The sequence below is a fragment of the Agelaius phoeniceus genome, chromosome 2 (genome assembly GCF_051311805.1).
Source record: "Agelaius phoeniceus isolate bAgePho1 chromosome 2, bAgePho1.hap1, whole genome shotgun sequence".
NCBI lineage: Eukaryota > Metazoa > Chordata > Aves > Passeriformes > Icteridae > Agelaius > Agelaius phoeniceus.
This window is the reverse complement of record NC_135266.1, coordinates 40,978,139-40,994,734: the sequence shown is the minus strand read 5'-3', so window position 1 is coordinate 40,994,734 and position 16,596 is coordinate 40,978,139. Positions and strand designations below refer to the sequence as shown.

Genomic DNA, 16,596 nt, shown 5'->3' with positions numbered 1-16,596 from the left:
CAAGCACTTTAACACACACACGCTTCTCCCTAACAGGCTCGGCAGATGGCAGCTGTCCTTCTGCGCCGCCTGTTGTCATCTGCATTTGAAGAAGTTTATCCAGCTCTGTCACCTGAGGATCAGACATCAGTCAAGAGTGAATTGCTGCTCTTTATCCAGTTAGAAGGGCAGTCCACTATGAGGAAGAAAATATGTGACATAGTCGCTGAATTGGCCAGGAATTTAATAGGTACTTTATTTATATAAGTTGATGCTGTAGTAAAATGTTTATGTATTGATAGTGGTTGTATTTGTATCTCTGCTTAGGCTTTTGCACATGATGTGCTAACTAATTCCATGGCTTATAATAGAACCTAATATTTGTTTGCACTATCCTTGACCAGATGAAGATAAGATTCTTAAACTCTGCTTTTTAAATTGCTCAAGTTTAGGTGAGATTGTATTAAGGTTTATAAATCCAGTTTTGTGTAAATTGTCATGAATTATGCTGAACATTGCATCAGTTTCTTTTTTTGAGTGTTGCTATATAGTAGTAAACAGAGATCACCTTTTGTTATGGAGTGTTTTTAGATTAAACATTTCACAATATTTTACATTGTGACTTAGGTACATCTTCAGATCAGGGAGTCAGTGATGACTGGTTTTCCTGCCCCACTGATATCTCACCATTCTGAAGTTAGCTTATCCTAAAACTTTGTTGTGTTTAATGTAGATGAAGATGGCAACAACCAGTGGCCAGAAGTTCTGAAATTCTTATTTGACTCTGTCAGCTCTCAGAATGTGGGACTGCGTGAAGCTGCTCTACATATTTTCTGGTAAGCTACATTTTTGTAGGATAGCCTAATCATGTCTGAAAATGAAAGAAAAACTGTCACAATGTAATTAACTAGCAATCATATTTATTTAATTTATTTTCTTGTATTGTGGCTTATTTAACTCAAATGTGTACAGTTACAATCTGTAACTTAAACAATGGATAAGTTTGAAATACTAGTTTAACCTTAACTTGTGTCAATTTTTATTAATGGTTTGGTCTTATCCTTAGGAATTTTCCTGGGATTTTTGGGAATCAACAGCAGCACTATTTGGATGTCATTAAGAGAATGCTGGTTCAGTGTATGCAAGATCAGGAACATCCCTCAGTAAGACCTTTATGTTCTTTGGGGATTTTAGTATGTTCTGAGCATAGAAACTCAGTGCAGTAGTCTCAAACATAAAGGTTAAACCATACATTTCAACCAGAGAATTGCATTACCTGAAAATGATGTACATACAGAGTTTTGACTGTGCCTGCTGCAAACCAAAGGCTCAGACCCTTTTGTGGTCCTAAAGCTGACTGGCTGCTCATATCTGCATTGTTTAGGCCCAGATTCTTCCCTAGTTATGCTTGGAGAAACCCAGTTGCAGTAGCCCCAGGCAGATGGGGTTTTACCCAGCAGCATTGAGGGGTCAGAAACTCCATGTTAAATTCTGTTTCTGGCCTTTGTGTTTAACAGTGTAAGTCTGTCATCTCTCTACATACAGTATCTGTATATAGATGGTACATGGTATGTCTCAAAATTCTGAATATACAACAGCTCCTTGAACTGTTTGTGCATGTTTTGCTCTAAGGGTGTGTAAGCAAGCCTTGCTTTTCTGGAAGGCTTCAGATTAATTGATTTGTGCAGAGAATTGTACTTTGAAAATGTTTCTCTTGTTATGGAAAATGCTGGGCAAGGATAGGAAACCCTGCTGTGATATATGGGTTCAGTTTGCTGCTCCCCCAAGGATTACTTTTTCTGACCTTTGAAAGTCGACTGAATAACATTTTCTAAAGTACCACAAGTCATGCCTTTAAAGAGTAATGTCTTAAACACTTAGCTCACACTTCTTGGAAAATGAGACTGACGCTTGCATGCACATTTGAATTTTGATGGAAGTTGAAAACAATAGGGTTTTTTCCTCTTTTCTTTCATTAAATGAAAACCACCAAAACAAAAAGCAAAACTAGGGACTACTTGCCACCTTGTATGATAAACTATTTTTAGACAATGTAGATGCTGAAGGTCTTCATTATCACTTTAATTTGAAGTAAAATTTAAAATCCCATGTTAAAAACTAACAGAGGCATGTTTCAGTACTAGTTTCCCACATTTATTTCTTCAATCATGTCTTTTAGATCAAGACTTTGTCTGCTAGAGCTGCAGCTGCATTTGTGCTTGCTAATGAGCTCAATGCTCCCCTTCTTAAACATTTTGCAGACCTGCTACCTGGAATCTTGCAGGTAAGAAACCAAACTAGTTACACTTATTGTGCCATTACTGGTATTGACTATATACAAATGTAAATATTGATCTGTGAATCCATGAATTTTTGCTGAGACCTGAATTAACTGACCCTTTTAGCCAGACAGCAATTGCTAGCAGATGAAGTGGAGACTAATAAGGAATTTTGCAAATAGAGGATATTTGATAGGGTTTTAAGGAAAATAGCTCAGTGCTGATCAACTTACACAGTGTTACAGAGATAAATGAGTTAAAATTCTTTGTAAGGTATATAGGTCAAAATCATACAGCTTTTAAATTAACCATGATATTGAAATACAAAATATGGGCTACCCTGAGATTTGAAGTAATCTGTAATTGGGGAATTCATGGACTTGTGATATCCTGTATCTCTTCAGTTTAGAGGAAAGCATAGAATTATTCTGAACATAGATGCTCAGACTGAGAACAAAAGTCTGTAGAAATTATCTTTATTGTTTGATAAATTAGGAAATTGCAAATAAAATGCCATTTTAAGCTTCATGTAATTTCTGAGGCTGGATTAGATCTCTTGGATTGATGAATTTGAGCAAAAGTTGAAATTCTAGTGTAAGGTTATTTACTTTTGCAGAGCAGCCTATTGTAAATCAAACCAGAGACAGAAATGGTTTGAGCTCTGAAGGATGAAAAATTCACAGTACACTTCGCTTTCTATATCAAGAAACAGTGGAAGCACTAAGTACCTATGATAACGCAGGAGGTGAACTTCTGGTGATTTTAAATTAGGCTAAATTTGCATTAAAGACAGACTTCTCACTACAGTCAGAACAGCGGGTTCTTGTTGACAGTGTGGCTGTAAACTGCGTGTGCTTTGTGGCAAGCTGAAGAAAAATTTTGCCAAATCTACTGGCATCTGCAACTGATGGAATTCTGCTTGATCTTAAATGCAAACTGAGAGCAATTTATCCAAGTCATCTGAACTTGAAAATGGGCTGTAGTGGGTATAAGTTTTTGATATTGAGGTCTCTATTTGGTGATTAGTCCGTGCCCATGCCTTTGTCAATAACATGTGTTGTTTAAAAGTTGTAACTGCCTGAGAGGACCTGGCTACACAGTACTACTGTGTAAGTGGGGGCGAGGCAGGGTTTGGGGTGGTCATTCCATTTGTCTTGATGTGTGGCACTTAAAAAGTGTAAGGGTTTTAGATTTCGGGCTAATAGCCCACTCTGTGCTATAACTTTCAATGCTACTGTGACACTATTTAGACACTCTTAACAACATATGCACTTGGCTCACATTTTCAAGCTTTCTTTTTTGCTAATACAGAGCTCAGAGCTGTGCTATGAAATCTGTCTTTTTAAAGTACTTATTGCAAGAAGAACTAGATTTTCAGGCTGTGGTAACACAAGATGGATATGAAGATCCGAGTTTATAAATAGGAATGTGTTAGAATAGTGGTGAGTGACCTTTGGAGACAGTTGGATGCTTTTTTTGTTGCTGTTGAAATTAATTTTGTTGAAACACTGATGCTAAAAAAGCTAAAAATAAAATTCTGACTTGGCATATCAGTTCTTTCAGTACAAGATCTATAATGGTTATACTGGAAGTTGAACTTTCAAAACTGACAGTTGAAACTTTTACCCAAAGCTTTCTGTTGCAAAGGGAAGTAAAAGCAGATAGAACTTCACTGACTTCTTGGACGTTGTTTAATACTATAGAAAAGTACTTTTGCCTTTTAGGACTCACTTTTCACTTTGAGCTGCTTTATTCAGAAAACCACTCTTTAAAAAACTGTCAGAGTTGCAATTGATATAAAATAGAGTTTTGCAGAAAATTCCAGTAAATATTACATTGTCCTTTGAGACAATCAGAGGATGTTATAGCTATTAGACCAAAAGACCTTAACCGTGACAGATGGGTTTTTTTCCGGATTTTTCCACAACATTTCTGGTACTAGAAGATGATGCTTTTGAAAGTGTGGGTTATATAAGTGCCATTAACAAAAATGTTGAATTATATACTTAAATATTAAAAATTATTTAGTTACTTACTTCAAAAAATGTTTCAACATTAAGAAGACATAAAATACTTTGCTAATGAAAATTCCTTTCAAAATCTCAGAAGTGAGTGTAAAGACTTTTTTCTTTGGAGCTTTGTTTCCTTCTGAATTCTAACACCATTGAGTAACAGCGTTCTGGTTTGGCACTAAAATATCACCCTGATCAGTTAAAAGTAAGTTTTAAATTACTTTTCAGATTGTGGACATGGGTTAGGAAATATAGTTGCAAAAAGCTTGATTTCTTTCTCTCTTTTCCATGTCTGTGACTGAAGGCTGAAAGGTCTGCTTTAATTTGGTGGCTCTGGAGGGATGTCTGGAAAAAACCTCTTTAATCTTGTGGTTCCTGGTGTTTGTAAGCATAAGCTATTCAAAACTTTTCTCACATAACAGGCGAATGGGAAGTTAGGCTCATTTTCCTTCTTTCAGGCCAAGTTACTTCTTTTTAAATGGATTTTAAAGTTGTCAGAACCCAGTGGTTTTGCATGTTGGAGCCTCTGATGTGTGACCTTAATTCTTTCTGATTGTCTGCAGTGTCAGATTTGAACATTGTGAGGCATAACTTAGTTGTAGAAAACTTGTAGTTTTGGATGCTGCATAGTATCCTGTTATGGGTTTATGCACACAGGTCACTATAGCAGGGTCTGACTCTGTGATCCTGCTGAAAGTTGGAGTGAAGGCTTCTGATTAATTGTATTCTGTTAGTTCTTAGGTTACAGCTTGAGCTGGTGCCTCCAGAGAGGAACCCCTACCCCAATTCATGTCTCTCAACTGTACATGTGTTGCTGATGGCCCGGTCCCCAGCCACTTACTTCTGGTTGGTGGTCTCTTGATTTCTCACTGTTTTTTTCACTGTTGCAGGACTCATCTTCTGATGAAGTTACTTCATTCTCTTGGAATTGTCTGCTTGATTCTTACCTTCTTCATTCAGCTTGTATCTGCTGGAATCAGCTAGTTCATTGTTAGAAGCATTAGTTTTAACAAAAAAGTTTACTCTGGTCAGTTCTTGTGGCCTCAGGCTTTGGCTGCTTAGCATACTAAATGAGACTGTTCAGAGAAACAAGAATACAATTAATGAAATTTCTTCTATAATACTGGTCCTATTCGTAGTATTGTTTGTTTTCATTTATTCTTATCTCCATCTTTTTATAGGCTCTAAATGATTCCTGCTACCAAAATGATGATTCTGTTCTGAAATCCCTTGTAGAAATTGCAGATTCTGTTCCCAAGTATTTACGACCACATTTAGAAGCTACTTTGCAGCTAACTCTGAAGGTAAAGCTAGGAATGTTTTTTAAGAATCACTTTTTCCACCCCAAAACCTCTGTTCTAACCATTTGCTCTAATCTTTTGGGTTGTAGTTGTGTGCAGATGCCAGTCTCAGTAACATGCAGCGTCAGTTGGCACTTGAAGTAATTGTGGCCTTGTCAGAAACTGCTGCTGCTATGCTGAGGAGGCATACAAATATTATTGCACAAGCCAGTAAGTATTTTCCTCATTTTCTTTGTTGAAACAGTCTTCTTTTACAGTATTAAATTGACTTTGCTGTTGGTCAGTGGCAAAACCACATCTAACTGAGAGTTTGCTGGTCCTCATAACTAAAGAAAACTCAATTCAGTGTTACCTAACAGAGTAACCCCCTTCTATTATGACTCTTCATAAATTAATCCGTGCCTATGCAGCACCAAAAATTTGAAAAAAAATACAGTGGGCTCTTATTAGATATTTCCAAGGAAACCTCTACTTGCATGCTTTTCAGCTGGCTTTGGAAAATTTTACTGTTACAAAAAACAGCATTTAGTCCTGAAGTTCTACATTTGGAGTTTGGTATGTAGGCCAGATACTCTGTGGTGCTGGCAAGTCAAGCCTGAAGGAATTCAGCATGTATGTTGAACATCAGTGGTGAGTTAAAGCTGTGAATTAAAAAATCAGATACTGGTATAAATACATAGAAATAATCTAATTAGTCTATTTCACATGCGGATGGTAAAGTCTTTGAAGAGGCACTTTTAAAATCATGCATTATTATTTAAAATGCTAAAAATAAATGTCTTCTGGGCAGCTCCAGCATCAGTGCTGCTTGCACTGGTGTTTCTTTGCCTTTTAAACCTTTTCTTTGACTAGATCAGGGCCCTGGCACAGCAGTGTAGCCTGCTTTTCCCTCCCTGTCAGACTTGTGTTCATCTAAATTGTTGTTTTCTGAAACTTGCATAAAAAGTAACTTCTGCTGTGCGCTCCACTCAAAAATACTACAATTTTGCTGTATACTCAGCATGAGGAAAGTTGTATAGATGATATTAAAATTATAAAACTTCTGTTGGAAAATGTTGCAAACTGGATCTGCTTGGCTTGAATGTTAAAAATATTGATGAGAAGTTTTGTTTGCTAGTAGAATAGTTTTTTAAAGAAGAGGTTCTTTAGAACGTATTTTGGAATCTGTAAATTTTCAGAACACTCTATTTTCACTCTATCCTGTAGCTTATTGGAATTATTAACACTTGACACTTGCTGGCCCCACATCATTACAAGCTTCTTATTTGTTCAGGAGAGAAGTACCTCTTACCTCTTTAGAATGTATTCCTGTTATTTTGGGTTGCTAGTTGCTATTTAGGAATGAAATACTTCTATTAAGATAAAGCACCATATGGGAAAGAAATGCCTTTCATTTGCAATTCATTGTAAAATTAGTCTTATTAATATATCATTAGGAGAAAGACATTTATTTTGCAGAAATGGTAAAGCAGTTGTGTTCAGGGCATGATAAAAAGATAGCACAAAGGGACTGATTTTGTCTTGGCTTTGTATCTTAGTTTAAAAGGCTTTCTGTTTTCATTCAACTGAGAAGTTGCTAGATCACTTGATAGTCATGACTGGAACTGGGACTTGGGCAAAATTGTCATCTTATGCTGCTTTTACTGAGCACAGTGCTGGCTTAGGAGTGTGTGTCCTGTGTGCCAGTTAGCTGCTCAGGAATCCACTTGGATTAAGAATTCCCTTCCTGAGCTCACAGGATTGCAGAGTTTTATTGCTCTGGTAAGAAGCAGGCTTAGTGGGCTCAAGCTTAACTTGTTTGTAAGAGTCTATATATTAGCAGTAATTAAATTTTGAGGGCTTGTTGGGTCAATGTTGAAATTTCTATGCACACTCTACATTTTTTTAAAAACTCTTTGTGAAATTACACTTACTGGCAGGACATTCATGCAAAACATCAAGAAGAAACAAGAAATTGTAGGTTCTAGATATAATGATGGCCAGAGCACATTGGATGAGTGTGTTCTTAGCCTTGTTTGTTAGTAGCAGCAAACACTGACGTGACTTTTTGGAGCCCCAGAGCATTTATGTTAGTTGATGTTTGTCTTCCATATTCCATAGCTGTTGTGACAATCCATGTTTGTAATCTGTGTACTTATGTGTGTCTGTGTCTGAAAATCTTCTGGACTGTAGTAATTTGATGGTTTTTGAGGTCTAATCAGTGTATATAAAACTGACATGTGGGCATCATGCCAGAGGGACCATAGTGTCTGTTAAGTTATCTTGATAGTACATAAGAGCCCTCTGGAGGTTTTTGTAGCCATAGGATATTTTCTATCTGAAAATACATACCCACATCAAGCAAATAAATCCATAATTTGATCTTTTTTGATACTTGCTCTACAATGCTATCAGTGAGCAATAGTTTTTTCTGTCATCAGTTGACCAGAAGTTTCTCATCTGTCCAGATATGTGGTGGTGAGTTTGCTTAGGGTGTTGTCTGTGTGTTAGATTACAATAGTGTGTGCATGTATTATGAAATTCAGCAGTTGCAGTATAGTTGATCAGTTCCAGTAAATCTCATTAGCAGCATGAGCAGTTACTAGATGCCTACTAGTTTTTCTGGTAGATTGCTGTAAAGGGCAGTTACCTGTGGTAGCTGTCTTCAAGATGTGTGGTAGGCTGTGCTGAAAAGATTGTTGAAGGTCAAAGGTTGATTATTTGACTGAAACCTTTTGTTTCCAGGTCAAAGTGAGACTTTGTTACATAAATGATACTAAATTCAAACAACTGCTCTGAGTGATTGGTATGTCGTACAGGGTAAAGAAGTGCTTAAGAGCACTTTTTTTCCCCTTTTTTTTCACTTTTTCCCTTACTTTGCTCTGGAAGTGCAAGGTAGACTTTTCACCCCTTGTGCTTCTGAGGGGCACAGCAGCAGGTAGACTTAGAGCAGACAAGCCACTGTTCTCCTTCCTCCTGTGACAAGTGGTAAGAGTAGCTGATGCTTGTTGCATAGTAGTTTAATGCTGTGATAGAGATTGTGTAAGTTGTCCATTCTTCTCATTCTAAGTCTTTATAGAGACTATATACAGAGGTAGATTATAACGTGAAAGATGTGTTCATTCTACAAAAGAAAAATGTGCATTAGGTGGGAAAAAGGAAATCTCAAGTTCTAAACCATGGCCTATTTTAAGAGAAAAGCTTTATGCTAAGCAACCACTGTATAAATAGATAATAAATAACAAAATTTATTATGTTAAAACTAAGGATTCAGTAGTACTCTTTCTTAATTAATAGTCTCTTTCATTAATAAATGTTCAAAGGATGATGTCAGAGTTTCAGAAAAATTAGGGAGGATATCAGAGTTCTTAAGGCATATAATGCTGTTTTTAACTCTTTCAAGAATATAGACTTTATTAAGGAACTTGCTTTTTATAATTGTCATGATCTACAAAACATTTTTGAGTCTTGGTAAGTTATACACAAGATTTTTTTACTCTCAGTTTGAATGTTCTGGAAATACTTATGTGGCAATCAGTTCTGGATTATTGGCTGATGCAGTTTTACAGACCTGACCATCTGCTACTGGAAGAAAAGCTGGTTTTCTTCAAAAATTTTTGAAACGAGAAAACTTGAAATTTATACTTTTTATTTGAGAGTCTATTTTAAGAGATCAGACTGAGTTTAAAACTTTTTTTTTTCAGTTCCTCAGATGTTAGCAATGATGGTTGACTTGGAAGAAGATGAAGATTGGGCAAATGCAGATGAGCTTGCAGATGATGATTTTGACAGGTAATTATGAAACCAGTTGTTTCAATATGTTATCAAGCCTGTGGCTAAAGGCACATTTAAAGTGCAGAATGCAAATGCCTGTAGTGCATTACTTTTTCTTTATTCAAATAACTGTTGTAATTTTGTTCCTTCAGTCAGGAGCAGTTTATATGTAGGTTACTTAGGCAGTGTTCAGCAAGGAAGTAAATTATTTCAGTTTTCATATTTGCTGTAATTAGACAAGTTGCATGTCCCCATGTTTGCTGTTTTGTACTGTTGTAGCTTTTCAAAGCCTTTAGCTTTTGTTTTTTTCTGTCATTTATATTACTTAGTTCAGAAGTCAGTGCCTCCTAATCCTCTAAACTGAGGGCTAATCCTGAAGTTAGCTGGAAGCCATGTTGAATCATATTGGCCTGTTTAATTATCCACAACCAATGTCTTTGTATTTTTCTGTATCTACGCCCTTGAAAATGTGGTGTTTTCAGAAAAAGGCAACTTTGGAAGAACGTCATCATGCATGGCAGAATTCCTTGTTGGATTTCACCTAGTCCAAAAACAGTACAATTTTGCTATTATTTCACATCCCTTGGTATGGCTAGCAACTGCTTATCTTGTTGTATGTTAGGCAAGGAAGATCAAAAGATGTCCAGTCATTTGGATTTGCTTATTCCTACATGTCTTGTAGCTTGCTCCAACTTTTTACTAAAATAGTGGTTTGCATACAGCATCCTGTTGCATTTACTCTTGTCCAGCTACTGTTAGAGTGAAGTGGAAGAAAGCAGAAATAGGTGTAGGAGGTAACTATCTCCACACTTCTATAAAGACATGGATGTTCATTTACCAGTCTAGACACTTCTTTGACATACCTGGTTCATCCAGACTCAGATGTAATTAGTGTTTTCAAACAATTTATCTCGGAACACTTAGAGATCTTCATAGGAAAGTAGACTAAAGAAGAGAAGTAGAACAACTTCTAATAGATAGCAGGCATGTAAAGACACCTGTAGAACTGATGCTTAGGAATTTATGGAATAATCTTTGCCTTACTTGAAATAATCTTTTTAGTTCTCTTTGATTATGAAATTGAAAGTGAGCTGTCCTTTCTTGTCTCCCTCACATAGTAGACCATACCCTTTTAACCTGTTTCCTGAGTGCTGAAATTTTGCTATACAGGTGTCAGACACCACCACTACATTCAGGTTTGTTAAGTATTTGAATCTTTTCAGTGAATAAAATTTCAAGGGGGAATAGAATATTCAAGTTCATGTCCTTATCAAGCCTTTCAGGGTGTGGAAATTTATTCAGATGGCTTGCTTTAGGCAGCTTAGTAAGTATGCTGAATCATGCACTTGAGGCATGCCATTTTCTTTTTATTGTCAACAGAGTAACTTTGTTCTTCTAAATACAGCTTAGCTGCCTATGGATTTTGTAATGAAAATTTTCCTTTTCTTAGTTAGAAGTCACAAGTAGAGTGAGCACAGATCAGAAAACAAGTTATGCTCAACAGCCTTAGCCTGAAGGAGCTCCTTTGGCCCTCGAAGTAACAGGAGAGCTTGAGGCTTAGACACAAGCTACTGCACATGAGCTGGTCTCTGGTGATGGTGTGTGTGAGGGCAGTTTTTCTTTTAGCAGGTCGCTCCTGGTGCTGCTATGTGCCTCCCACCATTGAAGCTCACTTTTGTGGAGAGCTCAGTGCATGGCTGATGTGCATGCTAATGTTTCCTGGTTGAGTCTTTGTAGCTTCCTAAGAGGAATGAAATTTTGGTGCAGACCCAGGAGCAGGCTAATGATCATTGGGCTGCGCCCTAGTTAGGGTGTGTTGGGATCTGATGAATGGGGATATGAGTCAGCCCACACAAAAGCAGCAGGGAATACTTTAGCATTTCCAGTTTTTTGTTGCTCCAGCTTCATAAAGGCGTGACATTCTAAAGGAGGAAAAGATTAATCCGACTTCCTCTTTTCTTGGCAAAAGCCTTGCAAAGATTAGATGGAGATATGGGGTCATTTTTCTGAGATGACCTATCTTTATTTCTTAAAACTGAATGTGTGAATTAATGGCGGGAAGAAAGCTCAAGGAATGGAATTTCAGATGAAAGCTTGTGTTAGCTTCAGTGAGTTTGCTCCAATTTAACCCTGTGTGCCCATGCTTCATTGTCCTGCTGGTGATGTGTCTGTTTATTTGAACATGACCAATCTGAGGAACAAATACAAATGCTGTCAATATCTTTTCACAAACACCTTTGTTCACAACATATGAGTTTCTAGATTATTTATGGTTTGTAATGAGACTTGGAGATTCAAACATAGTAATTTGAAGACTGTTTCTGGCCCAACTGATTGAAACTGTCAAGAAGGGGGAGATTGATCCCTTTGTGAGCCATTACTCAGCTTTTTCATCATCATGGGTGTCCAGGATGGACTGTAATAACCTTGAGTTACCACACTCCCAGCCATATCCAGACTGTAACAGTAGTTATCTGTGTCCTGGAAACTTTCTTGCTTTTTTGTAGGGAATCATTCCATTGGGTGGAACAAATCACTTTGCATAGATAATGTTGGGCTATTCTAACTTCGGTAACTGGCCAAGAGTCACAAATTCCTCACCTGGATTGGATGTTTTCTGCCAAGTCATTGACAAGAGACCATGCTACTGAGTACAACCATCCAAGAAAGGGCTCTTGAGTGCCAAAGTTTGAATCCTGCTGGTTCACCTGAATCATAACAACTAACAGAACTGTTTTATGTTCTCGTGACAAAAAGGCAATGGCCAATATTATTGCTTCATTCATTGCAAATTTAGTTTCAGCTTTCTGGGTGTCTGTAAACTGCTGTGAAGTTCAGTCTGCACTTTGGACCTAGTGCTAGTAAGACTCAAGTTTCTTTGGTAGTAGACTTAATTAGTGGCCTGCAGATAACAAAGTCTCAGTGAATAGTAAATAACTATTTTGTGACTGGTGTGTGTGTTTTTAGATGTGGGTATGGTGTATTTACTTAAGGAGACTCGTGTTTTCAGATGGCAAATTTTGAAGACTAGAACTGCAGGGAAGAGCTCTCTGTTGGACTGCTTGTTTTGTTGTAGATCTCAAACCACTGATATTTGTGTAATCAATATTTAGCAATGCGGTGGCTGGTGAGAGTGCGCTGGACAGGATGGCATGTGGCCTTGGAGGGAAACTTGTTTTGCCTATGATTAAAGAACATATTATGCAAATGCTTCAGAATCGTAAGTAACTGCATTTTCTTTTATTGTTTTTTAACAATTCTGTGCTTGCCAGGAACTTCAATACCTGTTAAGTCTTTTTGTTTAGCTCCTTGATAAATTATTATTCATTTCCACTTTTGATGTCAGCAGCAAAAACTGTAAATGCTGTGAACTTGAAAGTTTATACTTTCTCTTAGACTGGTTTATTAAACTTACATAGCGTGCATTATAACATTTCTTCTGATACATGGACAGCTGAGCAGAGATGTCATAAAAACAATACAATTTTTTTTAAAACACTGGGAATTACATAAAAATAAGGGAAGAGTTGGGTTTTTTCTATTTCAGAATATTCTCTCTAAATCTCTAAACAGACCCTCTCACAGTACCTAAAGTTTGTCTAAAGTGCCACCTGTTTTTCTGTAGCTCAGTGTTTTTGCTTCTCCAGAAGTTCTGCATTTAAGTGAAATTTTAATGCATTACAGTTTGTAGAGCAAAACTTGTTTTTTCCCCCTGGAATTTGATGGACTGAGGTCATTGGTAGTTTGTCTGTCTATTTGGTATGCTGATTTTAAAACTTGTTTCATGAGGTGTTTCTATATATTCTTATCAGTTGTTTTGGATGCTTCTTTTCCTCTTGAAATACCTGTAATGCCTGCTCAGCCAATGCTTCAAAACGTACTGTGCATTGCTTTCAAGTTCTTTCACTTGACCTATGGTTTGAGCCTTTGGAGTAGAAGAGAATGCTGAAGTTCTGGGTTCTGCCTTCTTGGTTTAAAACCCAGTCCAGAAAAGTCTGTTAGCATTTTGGGTATGGAACAGAGGGCTACTCAAGGTAGCACCAGCTGTGTGTGAACACTCACAAAGTCTGTTTGGAATTAAAGTGGTGAGGTGTAGGCTTAACTAGGAACATCTAATGAACTGAAATAACACAAAATAAACTGCTGCTTTTCTGTTGTGCCTTCTGTCAAGATGATACTTCATTGCATCCTGGTCAGACAGAAGTTTGAGTGGCAGGATTCTACTGCTCTGAACTGTGATGTTCTTCATTCCAGGAATGTAATATGTTATTAGCAATAATGAAATATTGCCCTATTTTGGGAGCTAAGTTCTGTAACATGCCTTTCTCACAGGTCATTTGGTAAACCTGTTTATTCTTTTGGTTTTCTCTTCTGTAATCCCAATGATTTCTAGCACAGAGAAAGATTTTTGTAAAAAAGAAATAAAAGAAATTAGAGTTTCATGTTGCTCAAAAAAAAATGAGAGAGGGACAGGCACGGAAGATTAATTTCAACAGTACCCACTACTCTGAGAATAAGCTAATATGACTTGGAGGTGGGGAAAGTTTACATCATAAGTAGAATATTGCTGTTCCTATGGTCTTGAGAAGACTGCTGGAAAGTTTGATACCGATCATTTATTTGTTTTAAATTCAGATACTGTTTGAGTCATTAGACCTTTTTCTTGAGGAAGGTATGGGCTCTTCTGATGATACTAAAACAGAAAAAAAAATGGGGGAGAGGGAAATAAAAATACTAAAAATACTGTCCTGATGTTTGCCTGGTCAACTCATTTAATTAAAAATGCAGTTTCCAGGTATTAGTACTATGTATGTACTTGTATCAGCAGTTAAGAATTCTTTTTTCTAGGTCTGGATTTGGCCTGGATTAGACATTCAATTTTTTGTGCATCTCTGGAAGTATGTATGAGGAAAACAGAAGAGTATTAAATCAAGTAGATGCATTAACTTCCCTTCCATCTCCTGTTCTTCACTCTGCCTCCTCCTGTGTCCCCCAGCCCCTGCAAAGATAAGGTGATTCATCTTTGTGGTTCTTGGTAGTTTCCAAAATGAGTAACATTTCATTTTTACTCTTCTGTAGCTGACTGGAAGTACAGGCATGCTGGCTTGATGGCACTCTCTGCCATTGGAGAAGGTTGCCACCAACAGATGGAGGGAATTTTAAATGAAATAGTTAATTTCGTTTTGCTATTCCTTCAGGATCCTGTGAGTATTGTTCTAGTAATTATTTCAAAATGTTTTCATTTCTGAAAATAAGAGATGACTGCTTGTTATGGCTACTTGTTAACTGCTTGAGGGAAATACTTTTTCAGCATCCCAGAGTAAGATACGCCGCTTGTAACGCTGTTGGACAAATGGCAACTGACTTTGCACCCGGGTTTCAAAAGAAATTTCATGAGAAGGCAAGTAGTAGAGTGGTAGGGGGGAAAAAAGTGGTAAAATTATGTCCCCTTCAGAAACTTGTTGTCTGAAAAAGGAGTATTTCTTTTTCAGGTGATAGGAGCTCTTCTACAAACCATGGAGGATCAAGGCAGCCAGCGTGTTCAAGCCCATGCAGCTGCAGCACTCATAAACTTCACTGAAGATTGTCCCAAGTCACTGCTTATTCCATATTTGGATAATCTAGTGAAGCATCTTCATTCCATTATGGTGATAAAATTGCAAGAGGTATAATACACAGAACAAATTGTTTGATGGAGGGGTAACCTTGTCACATAAGCAGAATAAGTATAGCTGAACTAAGACCTCAGAAATGAGCCAGTACACATATCTGCTGATGCTGGTCTGAACTGACGAGAGTTAGCATATGTGCAAAAGTAGATTTTCACATTTGGCATGCTTTTAAGTGAAATGTGTGCTTTTAAAATATAACACTTTATTCTTCTTCTTTCCAAGTTGATACAGAAAGGCACTAAGCTAGTTCTGGAGCAAGTTGTGACTTCAATTGCATCAGTTGCAGATACAGTGGAGGAGAAGTTTGTTCCCTACTATGATTTATTTATGCCCTCCTTAAAACACATTGTTGAAAATGCTGTTCAGAAGGAATTAAGACTTTTACGAGGAAAGACTATTGAATGCATCAGTCTAATTGGTCTTGCTGTTGGCAAAGAAAAGGTAAGCTTAGATTTTATAAAATGGTCTAAATACACTTTAATGCCTTTATTTTTTGTGGTATTAGCACTGAATTAATATAATCACTTGTTAAACATACAGCTGTATTGTTGCTGATTTCTGTGCTTGTCTTTGTTTCCATTTCTGAGGTGATTGTGTTGCTGCTTAGGTTCACAAATTTGCAATAGAATCTTTTTGTAGCTTAAGTAATTCTTGTCACACTGAAAAATGTTGAAAGCAAGAATTTTTTCTTCTTTTGAGTTGTTTTTTTTTGCCTTAAGAAAAAAGACACGGCATCACATTTAGGCAGTGTCAGGGGCAAAATGTGTGCAGTTAAAAGGGAATTTAGTTTTGTATGTGGATGCCTGAAAAAGTTTAATTTAAGTGAGCATTTAACTCTCTGAGAAGTAGCATCTTAATTTGCCTTTAAAAACGTAGTTGTTTCCTGTATCTAGTTTATGCAGGATGCATCAGATGTTATGCAGCTATTATTGAAGACACAAACAGACTTCAGTGATTTAGAAGATGATGATCCACAGGTATGTTGAAATTGTCTCTTTACAGCTCGTTGGTATTAAAAGTATTCCTTGTATACATGATGTTTCTGCCCTATCCCTGGCCTTCCAGGCTAATTGTCCAGCCTGTGTTACAAAACTTGACATTGAGATGGCCCTAGAATCTTTCACAGAAATGTGGTTAGGAAATGAGACTTCCAGGACCTATATTTGCAGAAGAAATTTGAGCTTGCTGTCACCTTCTTATAAATAGATCAACAGGACTTGTAAGCAGCTGTTCTAATGAGCAGAGAGCTATTTTAACTTGCATATTTGAAAACAAATACTCCTCTGAAAACATAGTACTGCACACTTTTTTACTTTTTGCTCTATTTTACCATTTTCAGGAATGTGGCTTGGTAGTATTGTTTAAATATGGGAAATATTTCAGAAAAAATATTTTTTAGCACAGGCACTTGCAATGTAATCATGAATCTTCCATTGTCACATTTTTACGTGTATAGCAACTTTGATTGGAGGCACTTTCAGGGTTTTGCTAGACTTGGGATGTCTTTTGATGATGCATTTTTATGTGGATTGCATATTGGATTAGTTCTCTTTGAAATAAGCTTTATAGATTGCTGACAAATTCTTTTCAAAAGTCCTAT

General features: G+C 36.9%; 1 protein-coding gene across 1 annotated transcript in view; it reads left to right on the top strand.

Moving 5' to 3' along the window:
- The window catches only part of IPO5 (importin 5), a 44,672-nt gene that overhangs the window by 10,605 nt on the left and 17,471 nt on the right, over window positions 1–16,596 (top strand). The window contains exons 3-15 of the mRNA XM_054627733.2: window positions 37–229; window positions 713–815; window positions 1,046–1,142; window positions 2,159–2,263; window positions 5,452–5,574; window positions 5,661–5,781; window positions 9,255–9,342; window positions 12,438–12,544; window positions 14,404–14,528; window positions 14,636–14,725; window positions 14,817–14,990; window positions 15,219–15,437; window positions 15,890–15,973. Coding sequence (XP_054483708.1) covers window positions 37–229; window positions 713–815; window positions 1,046–1,142; window positions 2,159–2,263; window positions 5,452–5,574; window positions 5,661–5,781; window positions 9,255–9,342; window positions 12,438–12,544; window positions 14,404–14,528; window positions 14,636–14,725; window positions 14,817–14,990; window positions 15,219–15,437; window positions 15,890–15,973 — 1,629 coding nt within the window. The remainder of the gene's footprint in view (window positions 1–36; window positions 230–712; window positions 816–1,045; window positions 1,143–2,158; window positions 2,264–5,451; window positions 5,575–5,660; window positions 5,782–9,254; window positions 9,343–12,437; window positions 12,545–14,403; window positions 14,529–14,635; window positions 14,726–14,816; window positions 14,991–15,218; window positions 15,438–15,889; window positions 15,974–16,596) is intronic.